The sequence below is a fragment of the Gekko japonicus genome, unplaced genomic scaffold (assembly GCF_001447785.1).
Source record: "Gekko japonicus isolate JY-2015 unplaced genomic scaffold, Gekko_japonicus_V1.1 scaffold3040, whole genome shotgun sequence".
NCBI classification, from domain to species: domain Eukaryota; kingdom Metazoa; phylum Chordata; class Lepidosauria; order Squamata; family Gekkonidae; genus Gekko; species Gekko japonicus.
Window position 1 is genome coordinate 7,995 of NW_015160318.1, and position 17,665 is coordinate 25,659.

At 48.7% G+C, this 17,665-nt stretch overlaps 2 protein-coding genes across 2 annotated transcripts in view; both read left to right on the plus strand.

The window, feature by feature from the left end:
- Positions 1-2,957, plus strand: part of LOC107115217 (hydroperoxide isomerase ALOXE3-like) — a gene marked incomplete at its 5' end in the record, with an annotated part of 10,609 nt that extends 7,652 nt beyond the window's left edge. The window contains one exon of the mRNA XM_015416862.1: positions 2,778-2,957. Coding sequence (XP_015272348.1) covers positions 2,778-2,957 — 180 coding nt within the window. The remainder of the gene's footprint in view (positions 1-2,777) is intronic.
- Positions 2,958-16,242: 13,285 nt separating this feature from the next.
- Positions 16,243-17,665, plus strand: part of LOC107115224 (hydroperoxide isomerase ALOXE3-like) — a 33,504-nt gene continuing 32,081 nt past the window's right edge. Inside the window, exon 1 of the mRNA XM_015416876.1 lies at positions 16,243-16,413. Within this exon, the coding sequence (XP_015272362.1) occupies positions 16,267-16,413 (147 nt within the window). The 5' untranslated portion in view covers positions 16,243-16,266. The remainder of the gene's footprint in view (positions 16,414-17,665) is intronic.

Here is a 17,665-nt window from a genome sequence, read left to right on the forward strand (position 1 = left end):
ATTCTTCCTCAGTTACACGGCTGAAAAATGGAAGCAGATTTCCACAACAGTCTCGGCACAGCTCATCTCTCAGATGGGATCCATGGTTCTCAAAGCTCACAAACCTCCTGCTGTTAATCAGAATAGGAGAACAGCTGAGACCTCCAGCGGAGGTGAAACAAAGCACGAAACGTCAGCGTTCAACAACACGAACACATGAAGCTGCCTTATACTTGATGCTGCCTTATACTTGATGGACCCTTGGTCAGTATTGTCTACTCAGACTGGCAGCAGCTCTCCAGGGTCTCAGGCAGAGAAAAGTCTTTCACATCACCTACCCTCTGGTACTTTTAGCTGGAGATTCCAAGGATTCAGGGCTCTTTTTGTAGAAAAAGCCCAGCAGGAACTCATTAGCATAATAGACCACACCCAACAGCAGAAACTCGTTAGCATATTAGGCCACACCCCCGATGACACAGCTCGTTAGCATATTAGGCCGCAACCCCCATGTCACCGGAAGTGTAATCATCCAGCCACACCCACCTTTTGCTTCTTATTCTGTTTACCCTGTTTGTTGTCAATACCCAGGGCCTTTTTTTGCAGCAGGAACTCCTTTGCATGTTAGGCCACACACCCCTAAGGTAGCCAATCCGAATGAGTTCCTGCCACTGGGTGTGGCCTATTATGCTAACGAGTTCCTGCTGGGCGTGGCCAACTCAGGAGCCAGCCGGAACTCCGTTCCTGTGCGTTCCTGCCCAAAAATAGCCCTGCAGGGATTGAACCTGGGACCTTCTTCATGCCAAGCGGTTGTTCTACCACTGAGCCACAGCCCCTCCCTAAACAGACCCTCGGTCCATCAAGGTCAGTATTGTCTACTCGGGCTGGCTAAGACTCCACAGGGTCTCAGGCAGAGGTCTTTCACAGCACCAGTGACCAGGTCATTTTAACTGGAGATGCTGCTGGGTACTGAACCTGGAACCAAGCAGTTGCTCTACCACTGAGCCACCATCCCTTCTCATGTCTGGAAGTGTCAGTCAGTCAGTCAGTTTATTATTACAGTCTTCGACCAGTACATAACAATTTAAAAGACAAATAGGCTGATTTCGCACTAGAGCTGCCTCGATGTTGCGCCGCCGTTTGCCCCAATACTATTGGTCAATTTCACACCCGAAGCCGCGGGGCTGCATTTGACCTGCGGCTTCGCCCGATTTCCTCCACAGTTTTGTGATCCTCAAAAAACAGGATCGTGAAACTGCGGGGGAAATCGGGCAAAGCTGCGAGTCAAAATGCAGCCCCGCAGCTTCGGGTGTGAAATTGACCAATAGTATTGGGGCAAACGGCGGCGCAACATCGAGGCAGCTCTAGTGCGAAATCAGCCTATTTGTCTTTTAAATTGTTATGTACTGGTCGAAGACTGTAATAATAAACTGACTGACTGACTGACACTTCCAGACATGAGAAGGGATGGTGGCTCAGTGGTAGAGCAACTGCTTGGTTCCAGGTTCAGTACCCAGCAGCATCTCCAGTTAAAATGACCTGGTCACTGGTGCTGTGAAAGACCTCTGCCTGAGACCCTGTGGAGTCTTAGCCAGCCCGAGTAGACAATACTGACCTTGATGGACCGAGGGTCTGTTTAGGGAGGGGCTGTGGCTCAGTGGTAGAACAACCGCTTGGCATGAAGAAGGTCCCAGGTTCAATCCCTGCAGGGCTATTTTTGGGCAGGAACGCACAGGAACGGAGTTCCGGCTGGCTCCTGAGTTGGCCACGCCCAGCAGGAACTCGTTAGCATAATAGGCCACACCCAGTGGCAGGAACTCATTCGGATTGGCTACCTTAGGGGTGTGTGGCCTAACATGCAAAGGAGTTCCTGCTGCAAAAAAAGGCCCTGGGTATTGACAACAAACAGGGTAAACAGAATAAGAAGCAAAAGGTGGGTGTGGCTGGATGATTACACTTCCGGTGACATGGGGGTTGCGGCCTAATATGCTAACGAGCTGTGTCATCGGGGGTGTGGCCTAATATGCTAACGAGTTTCTGCTGTTGGGTGTGGTCTATTATGCTAATGAGTTCCTGTTGGGCTTTTTCTACAAAAAGAGCCCTGAATCCTTGGAATCTCCAGCTAAAAGTACCAGAGGGTAGGTGATGTGAAAGACTTTTCTCTGCCTGAGACCCTGGAGAGCTGCTGCCAGTCTGAGTAGACAATACTGACCAAGGGTCCATCAAGTATAAGGCAGCATCAAGTATAAGGCAGCTTCATGTGTTCGTGTTGTTGAACGCTGACGTTTCGTGCTTTGTTTCACCTCCGCTGGAGGTCTCAGCTGTTCTCCTATTCTGATTAACAGCAGGAGGTTTGTGAGCTTTGAGAACCATGGATCCCATCTGAGAGATGAGCTGTGCCGAGACTGTTGTGGAAATCTGGTTCCATTTTTAAGCCGTATAACTGAGGAAGAATATTTTGAAACGTCTGGCATACCTGGGAAGGACGTCTTTTTGACTGCAGAAGTTCCTTTGTCCTTTGGGACATCCTCTGCCATCTTTGTGGACTTTGAGGTCCTTTGGGCACTATTTCATGAGAGGATTCAGAGGAGTCTCTTGTTGCTTACTACCATTATTGTGACCATTATCTTTGAATTGTGACCACCAGTTCTACTTTATTTATCGACATAATGCTACCATGTTTCAGTAGACTCGTGTCTACTGGCAACTTGTGAAATCTGTATGTTTGTTGATGGCCTACCCTTGCATTTTTGTCTCTTCATACGCCTATTCAAACCACGCTTCTCCTTGCTGTCTTCCAGAGGCCCCTGGGCTACTACCCCGATCAGCACTTCACAGAAGAGCAGCCCCAAAAGCTGATTGCTGAATTCCAGGAGTGCCTGGCTGAGATCTCCAAGGAAATCAACGAGAGGAACAAGGGACTTCCCATTGGCTACCTCTACTTGAACCCGACTGAAGTTCAGAACAGCGTCTCCATATAAGTGGGCTTCTCCCCGCTGGCACAGATCCTGCCGTGTACTGGGGATTTTTTTGGGTCTGGAATGCTCTCAGGTTGCCAACCTCCCGGTGGGAGCCCCTGGGGATCTCCCAGAATCACAAGTGATATCCAGATTATGGAGATCAGTCCTCTGGGAGAAAGTGGCTGCTTTGAAGGGTGGACTCTATGGCATTATGCCCCACTGAGTTCCCCTCTCCTCCCTGAACCCCGCCCTCCTCAGCCTGCGCCTCTAATATCTCCAGGTGTTTTGTGACCCGGAGTTGGCAACCCTAGGGCAAGCAGAATGCCTTCTTATTATGCAAATGAAGCATAACAAGATGTATTATGCAACTAAAGCACCCACGCTCTATGCCGCTTCATTTACAGTCTGCAAACATTATGATTTGGATTTATTTCAAGGCAATTTCCATTCCAGGGATTCTGCTTCTAGTATTTAGTCCATAACTTCCCTATCCACTTGCCACGCTTCCCCTGCCTCCACACGTCCACATGGGGGCGTCATGTTTGGATTGGACGTACAATCCAGTGCTGGCAAGCTGAATGCCTGCTCATTATGCAAATAAAGCGCCCACGCTCTATGCGACTTCATTTACAGAACAGCACGCCGCCAGGCCCCACTGCCCTGCCGCTAATCAGCGATGTGCCTACATACATCACTTCCGAAGTGATCTGGAAGGAACATTGGGGACGTTGGGGCAACACTCTGGTTCTGGGGGAAAACTCTATTGCAGAAGCTAAATTTACCATAGAATTTTTGCCCAAATATCAGAGCATCCCCCTAATGTCCATGACGTGCCTACAACACTTTCCAGTCATGCTGGAAGTGACGTGGGCACATCGCCGAGACATCGGCTGGGCCTCCCTCCTGCTCCTGGTAAGCCCCCCCATCCATCCAACCCCCACTGGTTGCAACCCGTGTTCCCTCTAAGCTGAGTTAGTGTGAGCTAGTTCACAGTTTTTTAGCCTCCAGCTCACACGTTTTTGTCTTAGCTCAAGAAGGACGGCTCCACAGCAAGCTAGTAGCCAAATCGCTCGCTCACAAAATTAATGCCAATAGCTCACAAAGTAGAGTATTTGCTCACAAGACTCCACAGCTTAGAGGGAGCATTGCTGGCGACCCTAGCCCAGAGAATCCCTGGATTCATTGCAGGAAATAGACTGCCTACAGTCTTAACAATCTTTACAATGCTAACAATATTCAATACCTTTTGCGTCATAACAAATTAAATACAAGAATAACAGTTTCCAACAATTTATTGTTTTATCTAATAAATCATGGAACTGGCGGGTTAACTTCCATAAACCACCTCCAACGTTTCCACCATATTTCTTTTTTTGTGTTCTGCTTTTCCTATATCCTCACTTGATTCAAGGAGTTCAGAAAACATCTAACTGTTTCTTTAACCAGGAACGACTTTTTGGAGAAGGATTCTACATGTCTGTTCTTTAAAATGGAGCTACGGTGACTGAAGTGGTTAAGATGCTGAACTGTAGGCTGTGGAAAGTCGGTAGTTCAGCAGTTCGAGACCCGAGTGCCGCATGATGGAGTGAGCTCCCGTCTCTAGTTCAAGCTCCTGCCAACCTAGCAGTTCGAAAGCAAGAAATTGCAAGTAGATAAATAGGTACCACTTCGGTGGGAAGGGAACAGCATTCCGTGCGCCTTGGTGTTTAGTCATGCCGGCCACATGACCACGGAAACATCTTCGGACAGCGCTGACTCTTCGGCTTTGAAACGGAGATGAGCACCACAACCCTAGAGTTGGATTTGACTGGCTTTCGAGCAAGGGAACCTTTACCTTTACCTATTCTTTAAAATAATGTGTATCATGATCAAATTAACTAACCTCACTATCGACCACAGCACTTGAAGTAATGGCGTTGGTTTAAATCTAAAAATAGCCCCACCTCTTCTCCTCAACCACCTTTGGCCAGGTTGTCCAAAGCCCTCTTCGGGGTGTAGGCCCAACACTACTACTTCCCATTTTTTAAATATAGCCCCCTCTTTCCTCTCCATAATACATGTTGAGACGGCATGGGTGATGGACTCAGGGGCTACCAGCTCCCAGTACACATCGAGGTGTTGACCTTTAACCGAAGCTAATAAGTGTACACATACCACCCTAGGACAAACCTGTAGATCCAGACTTAAACCAAACCGCATTTTCCCCACACAGAGAACTTGATGATAAGCCCTCCACTGAAGGGCTCTTAGAAAGAAAGGGATAGAATGATCACAAAATGTAGGGACTGGAAAAATTGGATTTCTAAGATATGGAGACAAAGACATTTTTAGACTTCTCCCCTGGTAATAGGGTTCTAATCTATTCTGGGTCAGAATTTTCCAATATAACTGTCCGGTATGGCCTTTCCCTCCCAATTGTTGATCCTTAATAAATTTTGCACTCACTGCATATTTCTTAATTGCCTTTTTCGCTTCCACAAAAAATTCAGGCAGGTAGTATATCATCGCTGCTGTCAACCTAGGTGAGGTATTTCCCCATTAAGGTTTAGGTTAGGGTAAGGGTTATGGCTAGGGTTAGGGCTTGGCTTAGGGTTACGTTAGAGTTAACATTAGGATTAGGGTTTATTTTATTGATTGATTTCTTGATTTTATTGATTTTTACCTACCTGAGGGACCGCCTTTCCCCGTATGTTCCCCCAAGAGCACTACGGTCAGGGGCCCAAAACTTGTTAGCCATCCCGGGCCCCAAGGACATCAAGCTAGCCGCTACCAGGACCAGGGCTTTCTCGGTGGCGGCTCCTACCTGGTGGAACGAGCTCCCAGGGGAGATCCGGGCCCTGCAGGATCTTGTGCAGTTTCGCAGGGCCTGTAAGACGGAGCTCTTCCGCCAGGCTTTTGAGTAGGAGCCGCCGCCCCTACTATACCACCACCGCCATGAGTCGGTTGAGGCCCTGAGGAAACATCAGAATGGAAGAAGCCCTAAGCCGCCTACGTGGAACTCCGGACCGGCGATCCGTCATCTTTGGACTATGGAAGTCTGAGCACCTTGTTTTAAATTAGGATTTTAAGATATATTATGTTTTAATCTATTATATATATTATGTTTTATTATGGCGAGGTCTGCCTTTGCCTCTGTAAGCAGCCCTGAGCCCTTTGGGGAGGGCGGGGTATAAATATAAACAATAAATAAATAAATAAATATAAATTTATCCCACCCATTCTGGCCTAGACTGGCTCAGGGTGGCTCACAAAGTGAGCTAGCAATCCAAAACAGTCCAGTGGCATCTTTAAGGCCAAGTTTTATTCAGGTACAAGCTCTCCCTCCTCTGCAAGAACAGATCTGCACGTCCCCCCCCCCATCGCTAGCAATCCAAAACAGTCCAATGGAGCCTGAGCGGTGGGTGTTGCCTTCTGACACACTTCCGTTGATGTCAGGGGGTGTGGCATATACAAATAAGTTATGCTAATGAGTTATGCTAATGAGCTCCTGCACCTCTTTTTCTACGAAATGACCCCTGACTACAATTCTTAATATTGGTCAGTTGGTGTATATATTCTACTCGCTCTTATTGGTCCATAACTAGGGACCAGTGGCCTGGGGGCCTGAGCAGTGATGGATCCTGATTGGCTGAAGGGTCCATGGCTGGAGGGTATATAAACCCAGGCATAGCCTAGTTAGAATCAGATAAGATCGTGAGCAGAAAACATTGGAAGGGAACTGCAAAAGAGCTGACTGGAATGGACAAAGAGAAGTCTGTAGGTTTATAGGGTTGCCAACTCTGAGTCATGAAATTCCTGGAGATTTGGAGGCAGGGCCAGGCTCCACCCCCCAAAAAATCTTCCCAACCCAACCCTAAGACTGGCAACCCTATTCCCTGCACACTGTGGCCTGATCTGAACGGAGCCTGTATGAATTTGGGAAGTGCAGAACATCAAGAAGACCATGTCTTAAGGACGCCAGCCTCCAGGTGGGACCTGGAGATCCCCTGGAATGAGAGCTCATCTCCAGACTACATAGATCAGTTCCCCTGGAGAAAAGGGCTGCTTTGGAGGGTGGACTCCGTAGCACTGTACTCCCCCCTGAGACCAGGGCCGGCCCCAGGTTTTTTTGCACACTAGGCGAGGATACCTTCTGGCACGCCCCCCCCCCCGTGCACCCCCCAATTTTCAAACATAAATGCATTTTAGGAAGAATGAACAACACAAAAGCTGAACGGTTGTGAGGTCGGTGGGGCTGAGAGAGCTCTTTCGAGGACTGCCCTTGAAAGAACAGCTCTGAGAAAGCTTGTGACTGAGCCAAGGCCACGCCAGCAGCTGCATGTGGAGGAGGAGTGGGGGAATCCAACCCGGGTCACCCAGATTAGAGTCTGCACTCCTAACCACTGATTCCTGGGGGTGGGGAGCCCAGTGGCTCCTGCTTTTCCAAGAGGAGGACGGCTGCGCTTCTGAGCCCACTGAAAGACCCGGCGGCATGCAGCAGTCACCCTCACCCACCCGGTCAAGAAAGTTGTAGGGCTTTTGTTGGGGGGGCTTTTGTTGGGGGGGCCAGGTGCCAGTTTGGTGCCCCTAAGGGCAGGCGCGCTCTAGGCGAGCACCTAGTTCGCCTAGTAAGCGAGCCGGCCCTGACTGAGACCCCCATCCTTCCCAGGCTTCCTTCCCAAATCTCCAGGGATTTCCCAACGCGGAGTTGGATGCCCTACCACCAACCCCTCCCCTGTCAATGGCTAGGGAGGACCTGGGAACCCTAATGTGTCTGCCCACCCAATCCAGCAAAACAAAATGAATACTTAGCCTCTGAGGCTCTTTCATTTGCTACGGCTTTTAACAGGATCTTAAAGACTATCTGGGCTCTGCATTTCAACTGAAATACCAGGAGATGCCCAGGCCTTGCCTGGAGACTGAAGCAACCCGAGCTGCAGTGTTAGGATTGTTGTTGTTGTTGTTGTTCAGTCACACAGTCGAGTCCGACTCTTCGCGACCCCATGGACCATCTCCCGCCAGGCCCCCCTGTCTTCTGCTGTCCTCCTGTCTTCTGCTGTCTGGTAACAAATAAATATACACTGCAAAAACCTTTTAAATGCAGCTTTGAGGATGACAGGAGTACTCCGTCCATGACTGTTAGCTGCATAATGTGTCTTTTGTAGGACTGGCAAAAAGCATCCATAGAAGAAGGCTGTCCCCCTTTTTGGAATCCTTCATGCAAGGAGAAGCAGGCTTATAATCCTAGAAACTCCCATTGGGGCTTGACTTTTAAAACACTGATGCAAAATTGTCTGGTAGTTAGCAGTCTGTATATATTGAATGTTATTGCTTATTGAATGTAATGAATATTTATACCTGACTAGGATGAAATAATGATACACTATGCACTTTACTAAATGATGACCATAAATAGAACACATTAGTTTGCTAAAAGGTTTTTGCAGGGTATATATATTTGTTACTAGACTTGCCTGGAGACTGGCAACTCCAAGTGGCATGTACCTACCCATGTGCAGAGCCTGCTGAATGTTTGTTCCCGAAACACAGCAGATCCTCAGGAAGAAAATAGGATGCAAAATCCGTGGCAAAATTACCACAGAGTTCCTGGTGACTGCTAGACTGACCCTTGTCACTTCTGGGCAGGTCTGGGAATTGTCAGGAGCTCTGGGGTCAGAACTTCCTGTAAAGCCTTATTTTCCTGTTTGATTTCCCTCCCCCCAGGGGGGTCACACACACCCCTTGGCCCCAGCCTCTGCCTATCGATCAGCTGAGCACGGGCTGGCAAAGGCTGGAACTGGCGGGAGAGGTCCTGACATAAGTGGGGAAACGGGCGCCCTGGTTAGGGCCAGGGTACCTGAAAGGCTACCTCTTCCTGTACTATCAAGCCCATTGTTAAGATCCTCCTTAAGATCCAGTTTGGTGCAGTGGCTAAGTGCGCAGACTCTAATCTGGGAGAACCGGGTTTGATTCCCCACTCCTCCATTTGCACCTGGCTGGATGACCTTGGGCAAGCCATAGTTCTGATAAGAGCTGTTCTCTCAAGGACAGTTCTGGAAAGAGCTCTCTCAGCCCCACCTACCTCACAGGGAAAGGAATTTGTAAGCCGCTCTGAGACTCCAAGTGAAGGGTGGAGTATAAATCCAATCATCTCCTCCTCCTCCTCCTCCTCCTCCTCCTCTTCTTCTTCTTCTTCTTCTTCTTCTTCTTCTTCTTCTTCTTCTTCTTCTTCTTCTTCGGCACCAAGCCAATGTGTGCATGCACTCCTGTGTAGCCAATTTATGGTGACCCCAGCAAGGGGTTTTCAAGGCGAGTGATTCTGCAGAGGTGATTTGCCATCGCCTTCCTCTGCAGTCTTCCTTGGTGGTCTCCCTTCTAAGCTTCCAAGATCTGACGAGGCCAGGCTACACCCTGCTGCCTTCCCTCCCTCCCAGACCAATACCTTTCTTCTTACCTGGGTATTTAACTAAAGGTTCGATATTTTCAAAGAGTTGTTTTTACAATCTGCTTTTAGCCTGAGGACACTTATGAAGACGACTCAGGCTGCCAAACGTGTCGGGGCTTTTATGAGGGTTTATGTTTCAAGGTGTTACCGGCTGATTTCTTTTAATAGCTGCTCATTTGAATGAATGTTCGGCTTAATTATTTTAGTTCTTCATTTGCGAGAGGCATCAAGCAGGGCGTCAAAGAGGTGGCATATATATGCTTTAAACAAATGCAATAAATAAATGCCCATTCTCTGTGCTGCACAACTCTGTGCATATGCACAATGTACATTACCCAACATTTCACTGGGATGTGCCTGAAGACTGGTTGCCCTACAGGGCTGGCACGGAAGCCCATTAGCCAATCCCTCAGTCAGGCCACGAAGCTCCTTGACTGGCAGGGCCAACTCAAGAGGAGATTAGATGTGCTCTTGCTTAAACGCGGTGTTGCAAACAAAACACACTGTGCAACTCGGGGAGTTATCAGAAGGATTATCGGCGAATTCCCAGATGAGGCCGTTGTGGCACCAGCATGTTGCTGGTTTAATATCATACCATGGATTATGCCACGGAAATGCTGTGGCAGCACACACAGCTGACGGGCTGAAAACTGCAGCCATGCATTTCCCACAAACATTATACGTTTCAATAGCATTTGTACTGGAGATACTCAGGTCTGAGTCAGTGATGCCACGATCCTTACAAAGAACAGGTTTATCCAGTTGGTTAATTTATACTCCGCCTTTCTCGCCGAGAGTCAAGATGGATTACAGGGTAAAGGAAGAGAAAATAAACTGCAGTTATACAACGTGAGACATCCAATAAGCAATGCAATTGGATTTGGGGGTGGTGTCTGCCGTCAATTCACAGCTGACTTCTGGTGACACCCCCCCCCCAGGGTTTTTAAGGCAAGAGACATACAGAGGTGGGAAGAAGAAGAAGAAGAAGAAGAAGAAGAAGAAGAAGAAGAAGAGGAAGAGGAAGAGGAAGAGGAAGAGGAAGAGGAAGAGGAAGAGATTGGATTTATACCCAATCCTTCACTACCAAAAGGTGTCTCAGAGCGGCTCACAAACTCCTTTCCCTTCCCCTCCCCACAACCGACACCCTGTGAGGTAGGCGGAGCTGAGAGAGCTCTGAGAGAAACGGCTCTTTTTCAAGGACAGCTCTTATCAGAACTACGGCTTGCCCGAGGCCATCCAGCCAGGTGCAAGTGGAGGAGTGGGGAATCCATCCCGGTTCTCCCAGATTAGAGTCCGCACACTTAACCACTACACCAAACTGGCCATTGCCTGCCTCTGCGAAACAACCCCGGACTTCCTTGTGTGGGGGGGTCTCCCATCTGAATACTAACCAGGACCAATCCTGCTTAGCTTCTGAGATCTAACAAGATCAGGCTAGCCTAGGCTATCCAGGCCAGGATGTGATTGGACTACAAATACGAAATTTTGTGACAATATGAGCAGCAATGCGAACAGCAAACTACCCAAGGCACAGTGTAGTGTGAGCATTAGGAATGGGCATGTAATGAACCAGGGCTCTGGTCACACGGGCCGGAAAACGCAGGGGGGGAAGCGTGGCTGTTTGCCCCAGGGCAAAATAACACGCGGTTGCGTGAGCAGACGTCCCGTGGAGGTCCCGTAGTTAGGGGGGAGGTGCCAATCACAGGACAATCCTGCGGCGCTGCAAAGAAGCGGGGCCGTGGGGCAAACGGGGTTGTGTTTTTTTTAAAAAAAAAACTAAAGTGTGCGCATGCTTCGTTGGGTGCTTGTGCGCATCTGTGGAGACTTGGGGGGGGAACCTTTTTGCAAGGGGACATGGGCGGGTGCTGGAACTACCACCGGAAACGCGATCAGACGCCCGCCCATGCCCCGCGGTTTCTGGAAACTAGTACCTCGGAGGTACTAGTTTTTTACAGCGCATCTTCGGAGTGAATCCTCGGGTGAGCCACGGGAGCTCTACGCTTCCCAGATGTGGTGGTGAGATCGCGCCCGGAAAATCCGCCTATCTTCCGCCTCTCTAAGCGTGCCTAATGCTCCGTGTGACTGCAGGACTCTTTTTGTAGCAGGAACTCCTTTGCATATTAGGCGCCACACCCCTAATGTAGCCAATCCTCCAAGAGCTTACAGTAGCCCCTGTAAGAAGAGCTCTGTAAGCTCTTGGAGGATTGGCTACATTAGGGGTGTGTCGCCTAATATGCAAAGGAGTTCCTGCTACAGAAAGAGCCCATGAAGCAAAATTATCCTCCGCTCGCATGCTTTGCCTCTGAGCTTAACCCGAGGGCACCTGGTTCGTTCTTGCTGTCTCATCTGTACCAGTAAGCATGCGAGGACTTCCAGTGCAAAACCATAACAGTCATTCACTTAACACTGGAGAAAAAAAAAAAATCCGTTTCTCTGCCAGGCCGTACACTCCCAATTCGGCCGTCTGACTCCTTCTGCTTCCAGACAAAATATCAACACACAATTCTTGCTAGTAGATATATTTATAGTCCAAAATACAAAAAAAGCAGTCAAAGCAGTCGAAGATGAACCGGCTACACAAACTTTTCGGTAATCCGTAGTAAAAGCAGTACAGGAGAGCAGGGCTTTTTTTGTGTAGAAAAAGCCCAGCAGGAACTCACTAGCATAATAGGCCACACCCAAAAGCAGAAATCCATTCGTATATTAGGCCACACCCCTGCCCCTTGGCTTGCCCGGGTGCCCCGTGGCTGCAGGGAGCCCAGGCTGCAGGGAGCCCGGGCAAGCCCCCCCCCAAGGCCGCGGGGAGACTAGGCAAGCCCTTCCAGCCCTCCCCGGCCTGCCTGCCTCGGAGTCGCTGGGGGAGGGGTTGCTCTTCAGGCCTTCCCTCTGTAGCCACACACACAGAGGTTTTGGCTGTACTGGGTGTGGCCAACTCTGAAGCCAGCCAGAACTCCGTTTCATTCCTGCCCAAAAATAGCCCTGCAGGAGAGCATAAAGCAAGGGTCCCCAACGAGGTGCCCCTAGAAACCTTTCCTGGTGGAAAGCGGGCAGGGCCAGGTGGGACCTTCGACCAACAAGGCTCCTGATTGGCAATTGGGGATTTGATTGCCTGAGCAGATTTTTAACACCATTGCTCTGGCAGCCGCCGCCGCCACAGCACAAGCCTCTTCACTGTCTGACTGAAGGTAAGCCATTTTGTGGCTGGCTCCGCCTCCTGCAGCAGCCATTTCCGTGCCACCATGTTGTGCCAGAATTCCATCCGTGCCTGTAGGCTCAAAAGGGTCGGGGACTCCTGCTGTAAAGGAAGCCTGGCTGCGTCTCGTTTCAAGAATCTGGTTTTCCAAACTTTGCCCTTAAGCGGTGGATTCTGGCTGCGTGCCCTCATCTGTACAGAGTGTTCGAGGAGCACTTTATACCCATAATGTTCTTAAATCCTTCCTTTACGTGGCTGTTGTCACCAGTGTTCCCTCTAAGCTGAATCAGTGTGAGCTAGCTCAGTTTTTTTAGCCTCCAGCTCACACACTTTTATCTTAGCTCAGGAAGGATGGCTCCAGAGCAAATTAATTTATGCAGTAGCCAAATAGCTCACTCACATTTTTAATGCCAGTAGTTCACAAAGCAGAATTTTTGCTCACAAGACTCCACAGCTTAGAGCATGGGTGTCAAACATGCGGCCCGGGGGCCAAATGAGGCCCCCGGAGAGTTTCTATCAGGCCCGCAGTGGAACTGGCCATCTTTTGCTTCCAGTTCTGCTGCTGCTGCTGCATCATAGCTTGCTTCATCAGACTCTCTCTCTTTTTTTTAAAGATATTTTTATTGAAGTTTCCAAAAGCAAATCCAACATACAAATGTTCCTACAATTCACAACAGATGAGCATACAGCCTCCTTTCCTTCCAAACTCTATATACAAACCAACATTCCTAACCCTTCACGCTCAATTTCCAATTATAGAATTTTCTCCAGTTTTCTTCAAAAAAAGATTCATCCTTCCCCTTTAGTATACATGATATTTTATCCATTTCCACGACTTCAAATAGTTTTTGTGTAACCTCTATCCTATCAGGGATTTTTTCCCTTTTCCAATACTTGGCAAATAATATTCTAGCGGCCATTATACAGTGTAACAACAAATTTTTCTCAACTTTTCCATATATCTCTGGAACCATATTGAGTAGAAACAGCTCTGGTTTAAGAGGAATTGGAACTCCCATAATTTCTTTTAACATTTTACCTATCATCCTCCAATACTCCTTTGCTCTGCTACATGCCCACCACATGTGAAAGTATGTGCCTACATTCTGTCTACATTTCCAACATACATTAGAGGTTGTCTTAGCGAACTTTGCTAGTCTTGCTGGGTAAATGTACCATCTAAGAGCCACTTTGTAGATGTTTTCTTTAAAGGAGGTTGCCCTAGTAATTCTTATATTTGTATCCCATATTTTCAACCATCTGTCTAGCTCTATATTATAGCCTAAATCTTTATTCCAAGCTGTCATACTTGACCTCACCACCTCTTCCTGCATTTTTATTCTCCAACAAGTTTCTGTACAAATTTTTTATAGTTCGTTCTCCCAACATAATCCATATCTTATCTATTTCGGTTGGCTTATCATAAAATCCTTGCTTTTGGTCTTCCCTATATCTGGTTTGTAATTGTATTACTTGTAGCCATGACAATTCTATATTTTGGGCTTTCAACCATTCAGTTGACTTAAGTTTGTTCTTGCTATCTAACAGGCCGTCATAACACAATTTTTTATCATACTCATACAAACATGGCTTCACAAAGGCTTCGATGGGTGATACACACCTTGGTATTTTAACATAATATTGCTGTTTGACTTCTCTCCATACCTTTGATAATGACCAGACTCTCTTAATCACTCATCCATTTCATGTTTTAACCTGGGTCCTAGACTCAGAACTCTAAGCATGAGATTTCTATGGTAAACTGGCTGTCTTCTGCTGCTGCTGCATCACCGTAGGTTTGCATCTTACAGATACATACTTGAATAGCGTACTCAAGATTGCAACAGCAAAGACATTTTGATGCAATAATTCAGAGCAAGAGGTGTCAGTTATCAGATACTGTTAAATAAACAAAATATTGCAAGAGTGCTAATGTTTTAAGCATGTTTTTATTTTAAGTAAAAAAAATCTTTGTGTTTGTGTCCTTTATAAAGTTTATATCTCCGCTACCTGCTCAAGTGGTTAAGATGCTGAACTGCAGGCTGTGGAAGGTCGGTAGTTCAGCAGTTCGAGACCCGAGTTGCCGCATGACGGAGTGAGCTCCTGTCTCTAGTTCCCACTCCTGCCAACCTAGCAGTTCGAAAGCAAGAAATTGCAAGTAGATAAATAGGTACCACTTCAGTGGGAAGGTAACAGCGTTCCGTGCGCCTTGGTGTTTAGTCATGCCAGCCACATGACCACGGAAATGCCTTCGGACAGTGCTGGCTCTTCCCATAATGCCACACACGCCGAAGATAGATCACGATGGGTAGCCGTGTTAATCTGTCTGTAGCAGTAGGAAAGAGCCAGAGTCATAAGAACATAAGAGAAGCCAATGTTGGATCAGGCCAATGGCCCCTCCAGTCCAACGCTCTGGGTCAAAACTCCCAGGTGCCATCAGGAGGTCCAGCAGTGGGGCCAGGACACTAGAAGCCCTCCCACTGTTGCCCCCCCAAGCACCAAGAATACAGAGCATCCCTTGCCCCAGACCAAGAGTTCCTATCTATACCTTGTGGCTAAGAGCCACTGATGGACCTCTGCTCCATATATTTACCCAATTCCCTCTTGAAGCCGTCCATGCTTGTAGCTGCCACCACCTCCTGTGACAGTGAATTCCACCTCCTGTGACAGTGATAGAGCAGTGATGGCGAACCTTTTAGAGACCGAGTGCCCAAACTGCGACCCAGAACCCACTTATTTATCGCAAAGTGCCAACACGGCAATTTAACCTGAAAAAGAAGGTTTTACTTTAGAACAAACAACCCATACATTAACTTAAGATGATCCAAACAAAGTAAGGAACGCAATCCCAAATGGTTTCATTTACTTAGAATGATTTGGCAGAGAATTCGACACTTTAATGATGGTCCGGGCCTGGCTGGGGCGATGGCACGCGTGCCCACAGAGAGGGCTCTGAGTGCCACCTCTGGCACCCGTGCCATAGGTTCGCCACCACTGCAATAGAATGATACAACTGACAGTCTGCAACCCTTTAGCGGCTCAAACTGGGCCACCCAAGATAATAACAGGGCCAAACCCTGCCTAATGACAGAGCTGGCCCTGCTGGTGTTGTTTCCGGAAGACTCTTGGACTCAGTTCCGAGTAAGGTCACCTAGTACAGCAAGGAAATTCATCCCATATTTGGGGATTTTTCCCCCCCACATGGAATTAGCCAATTGATCAAGACGTTGTGGTTGGTTCACCCACTTGACAATTTCCTGTGGCGATTTCTGCACCCCAGTTGCAGACTCCCACAGATAAGCTCTTAAATCAAGGTGGAGCTGTCATGATTTGTCACGGCCTGAATGTTTTTCTTGTCCTTCCCACAACAAAAGCTTACAAGAAGTCATAGATAGGAACAGAACCCTTGGTCACAACATTCCGACATATAATCTCAGCTGGAAAGGCCCTCCTCATCACGTGACCCAACTCTTTGGCCTGCTTCTTGCTCCACCGGTGGAGACGCGTGGTGTGGGAGTTGGGAGGAGCCTTTCTGTGTACTACTTGATTACACTCTTTGTTTCAGGGTGCCTCGCCCCTCCAAGGCGGGGCACTGAGCAAACTGGCTAGGCCTCTCCCGGCTAGGCCTGTCCTGCTTAAAAGCTTCCAGCAGAAACGAGAGGACAGAAACTCTTCTGGTTTGGGGCAACGGCAACCTCTTTTCCTACGGCTTCATGGCCACCTACAAAATCCGAGTGGCCACAGGCAACTACCTGTGCGGGGGGACCCTGGACTCCATCGCCATCACCTTGGTGGGGACTCAGGGGGAGAGTCCCAAGTTTCAGTTGGATAGATGCGGCAAGGATTTTTCACCAGGGGAGGTGAGTGCTTTAGAGTTTGCAAATGGGGGTGGGGTGGGGGTAGGAGTGTTTAAGGGAGAGTTTGGTTGACATGATTGCAAATGTCAGAGGGTGGCCACGTCAGTCTGCAGTAGATATGAGACGAGTAGCCCCATAGAGACCAACAAGCTTCTCAGGGTAGCCCTGATCTAAATAGCCCAGGCAAGCCTAGTCTCATCAGACCTTGGAAGCTAAGCAGGGTCAACTCTGGCAAGGACTTGGATGGGAGACCTCCAAGGAATACCAGCAGCCGGGAGGCAGGGGCAGGCTTTATTCAGCCACCTCTCTGAATATCCTCCAGGCCCCCAGTAGGGGTCAGTCGGCAGAGGTGCACACACATGCACATATGTGTAACAGTTCCCACACATCAAGCCGGTCACATGCTCGATTTGATCTTCGCGGCGGGGATTACAGTGGACCGGATTACTGCCTTGGCAGTTCCATGGTCGGACCACTACGCCCTGAGGGCCCGAGTGAATGTGTCACCCGAACCCTGTTTGGGCGGTGAGCCAATTTGGGCTCGCCCGCGGAGCCAGATGGACCCTGAGCGGTTTCAGATGGCTCTCCGGGATACACTGCCCCCTGGTGACTCGTTAGATGAGCTAGTGGGGAGTTGGAATAACCGACTCTCTACAGCCATCGAGGAGATCGCACCTAGATGTCCTCAAGCTAGGCTGGCGCCCTGGTACACACTGTGTCTGCGGCTGATGAAGCGAGGGCTTAGATGACTAGAGAAACAGTGGCGGCGAGCTCGTGACGAAGCGTCAAGAGCATCCTACCAAACGTTTATGAAATTGTATGAGATGGCGGTCAAAGCCACAAAGAAGAAATTCTATGCAGCTGAGATTGCATCTGCAACCTCGCGCCCAGCACAATTATTTAGAACGATTCGGTCACTAACCCCCCTGCCACAGAGCAGACAAAATATTAAGGAATTGGACATCGGCTGTGAGGCGTTTGCGAGGCATTTCGCAGATGAAGTCTTGTCGCTCTGTCATGACCTCCCGGCCACACTTGAGACAGTACGTGAACTCGAGGCTCCTAGCACGTCTTCTGGTCCTATTCTGGATTGTTTCGGCCCTCTCAGCCTAGAGGAGGTTGACAGATTGATCTCGACTGTGCGCCCAACTACTTGCAGCCTTGATCCGTGCCCCTCTTGGCTGATTAAAGCTGGCCGAGAGGAGTTGCGAGGCCCACTCTGGGATATTGTGAACAGATCCCTCTTGGAGGGTCT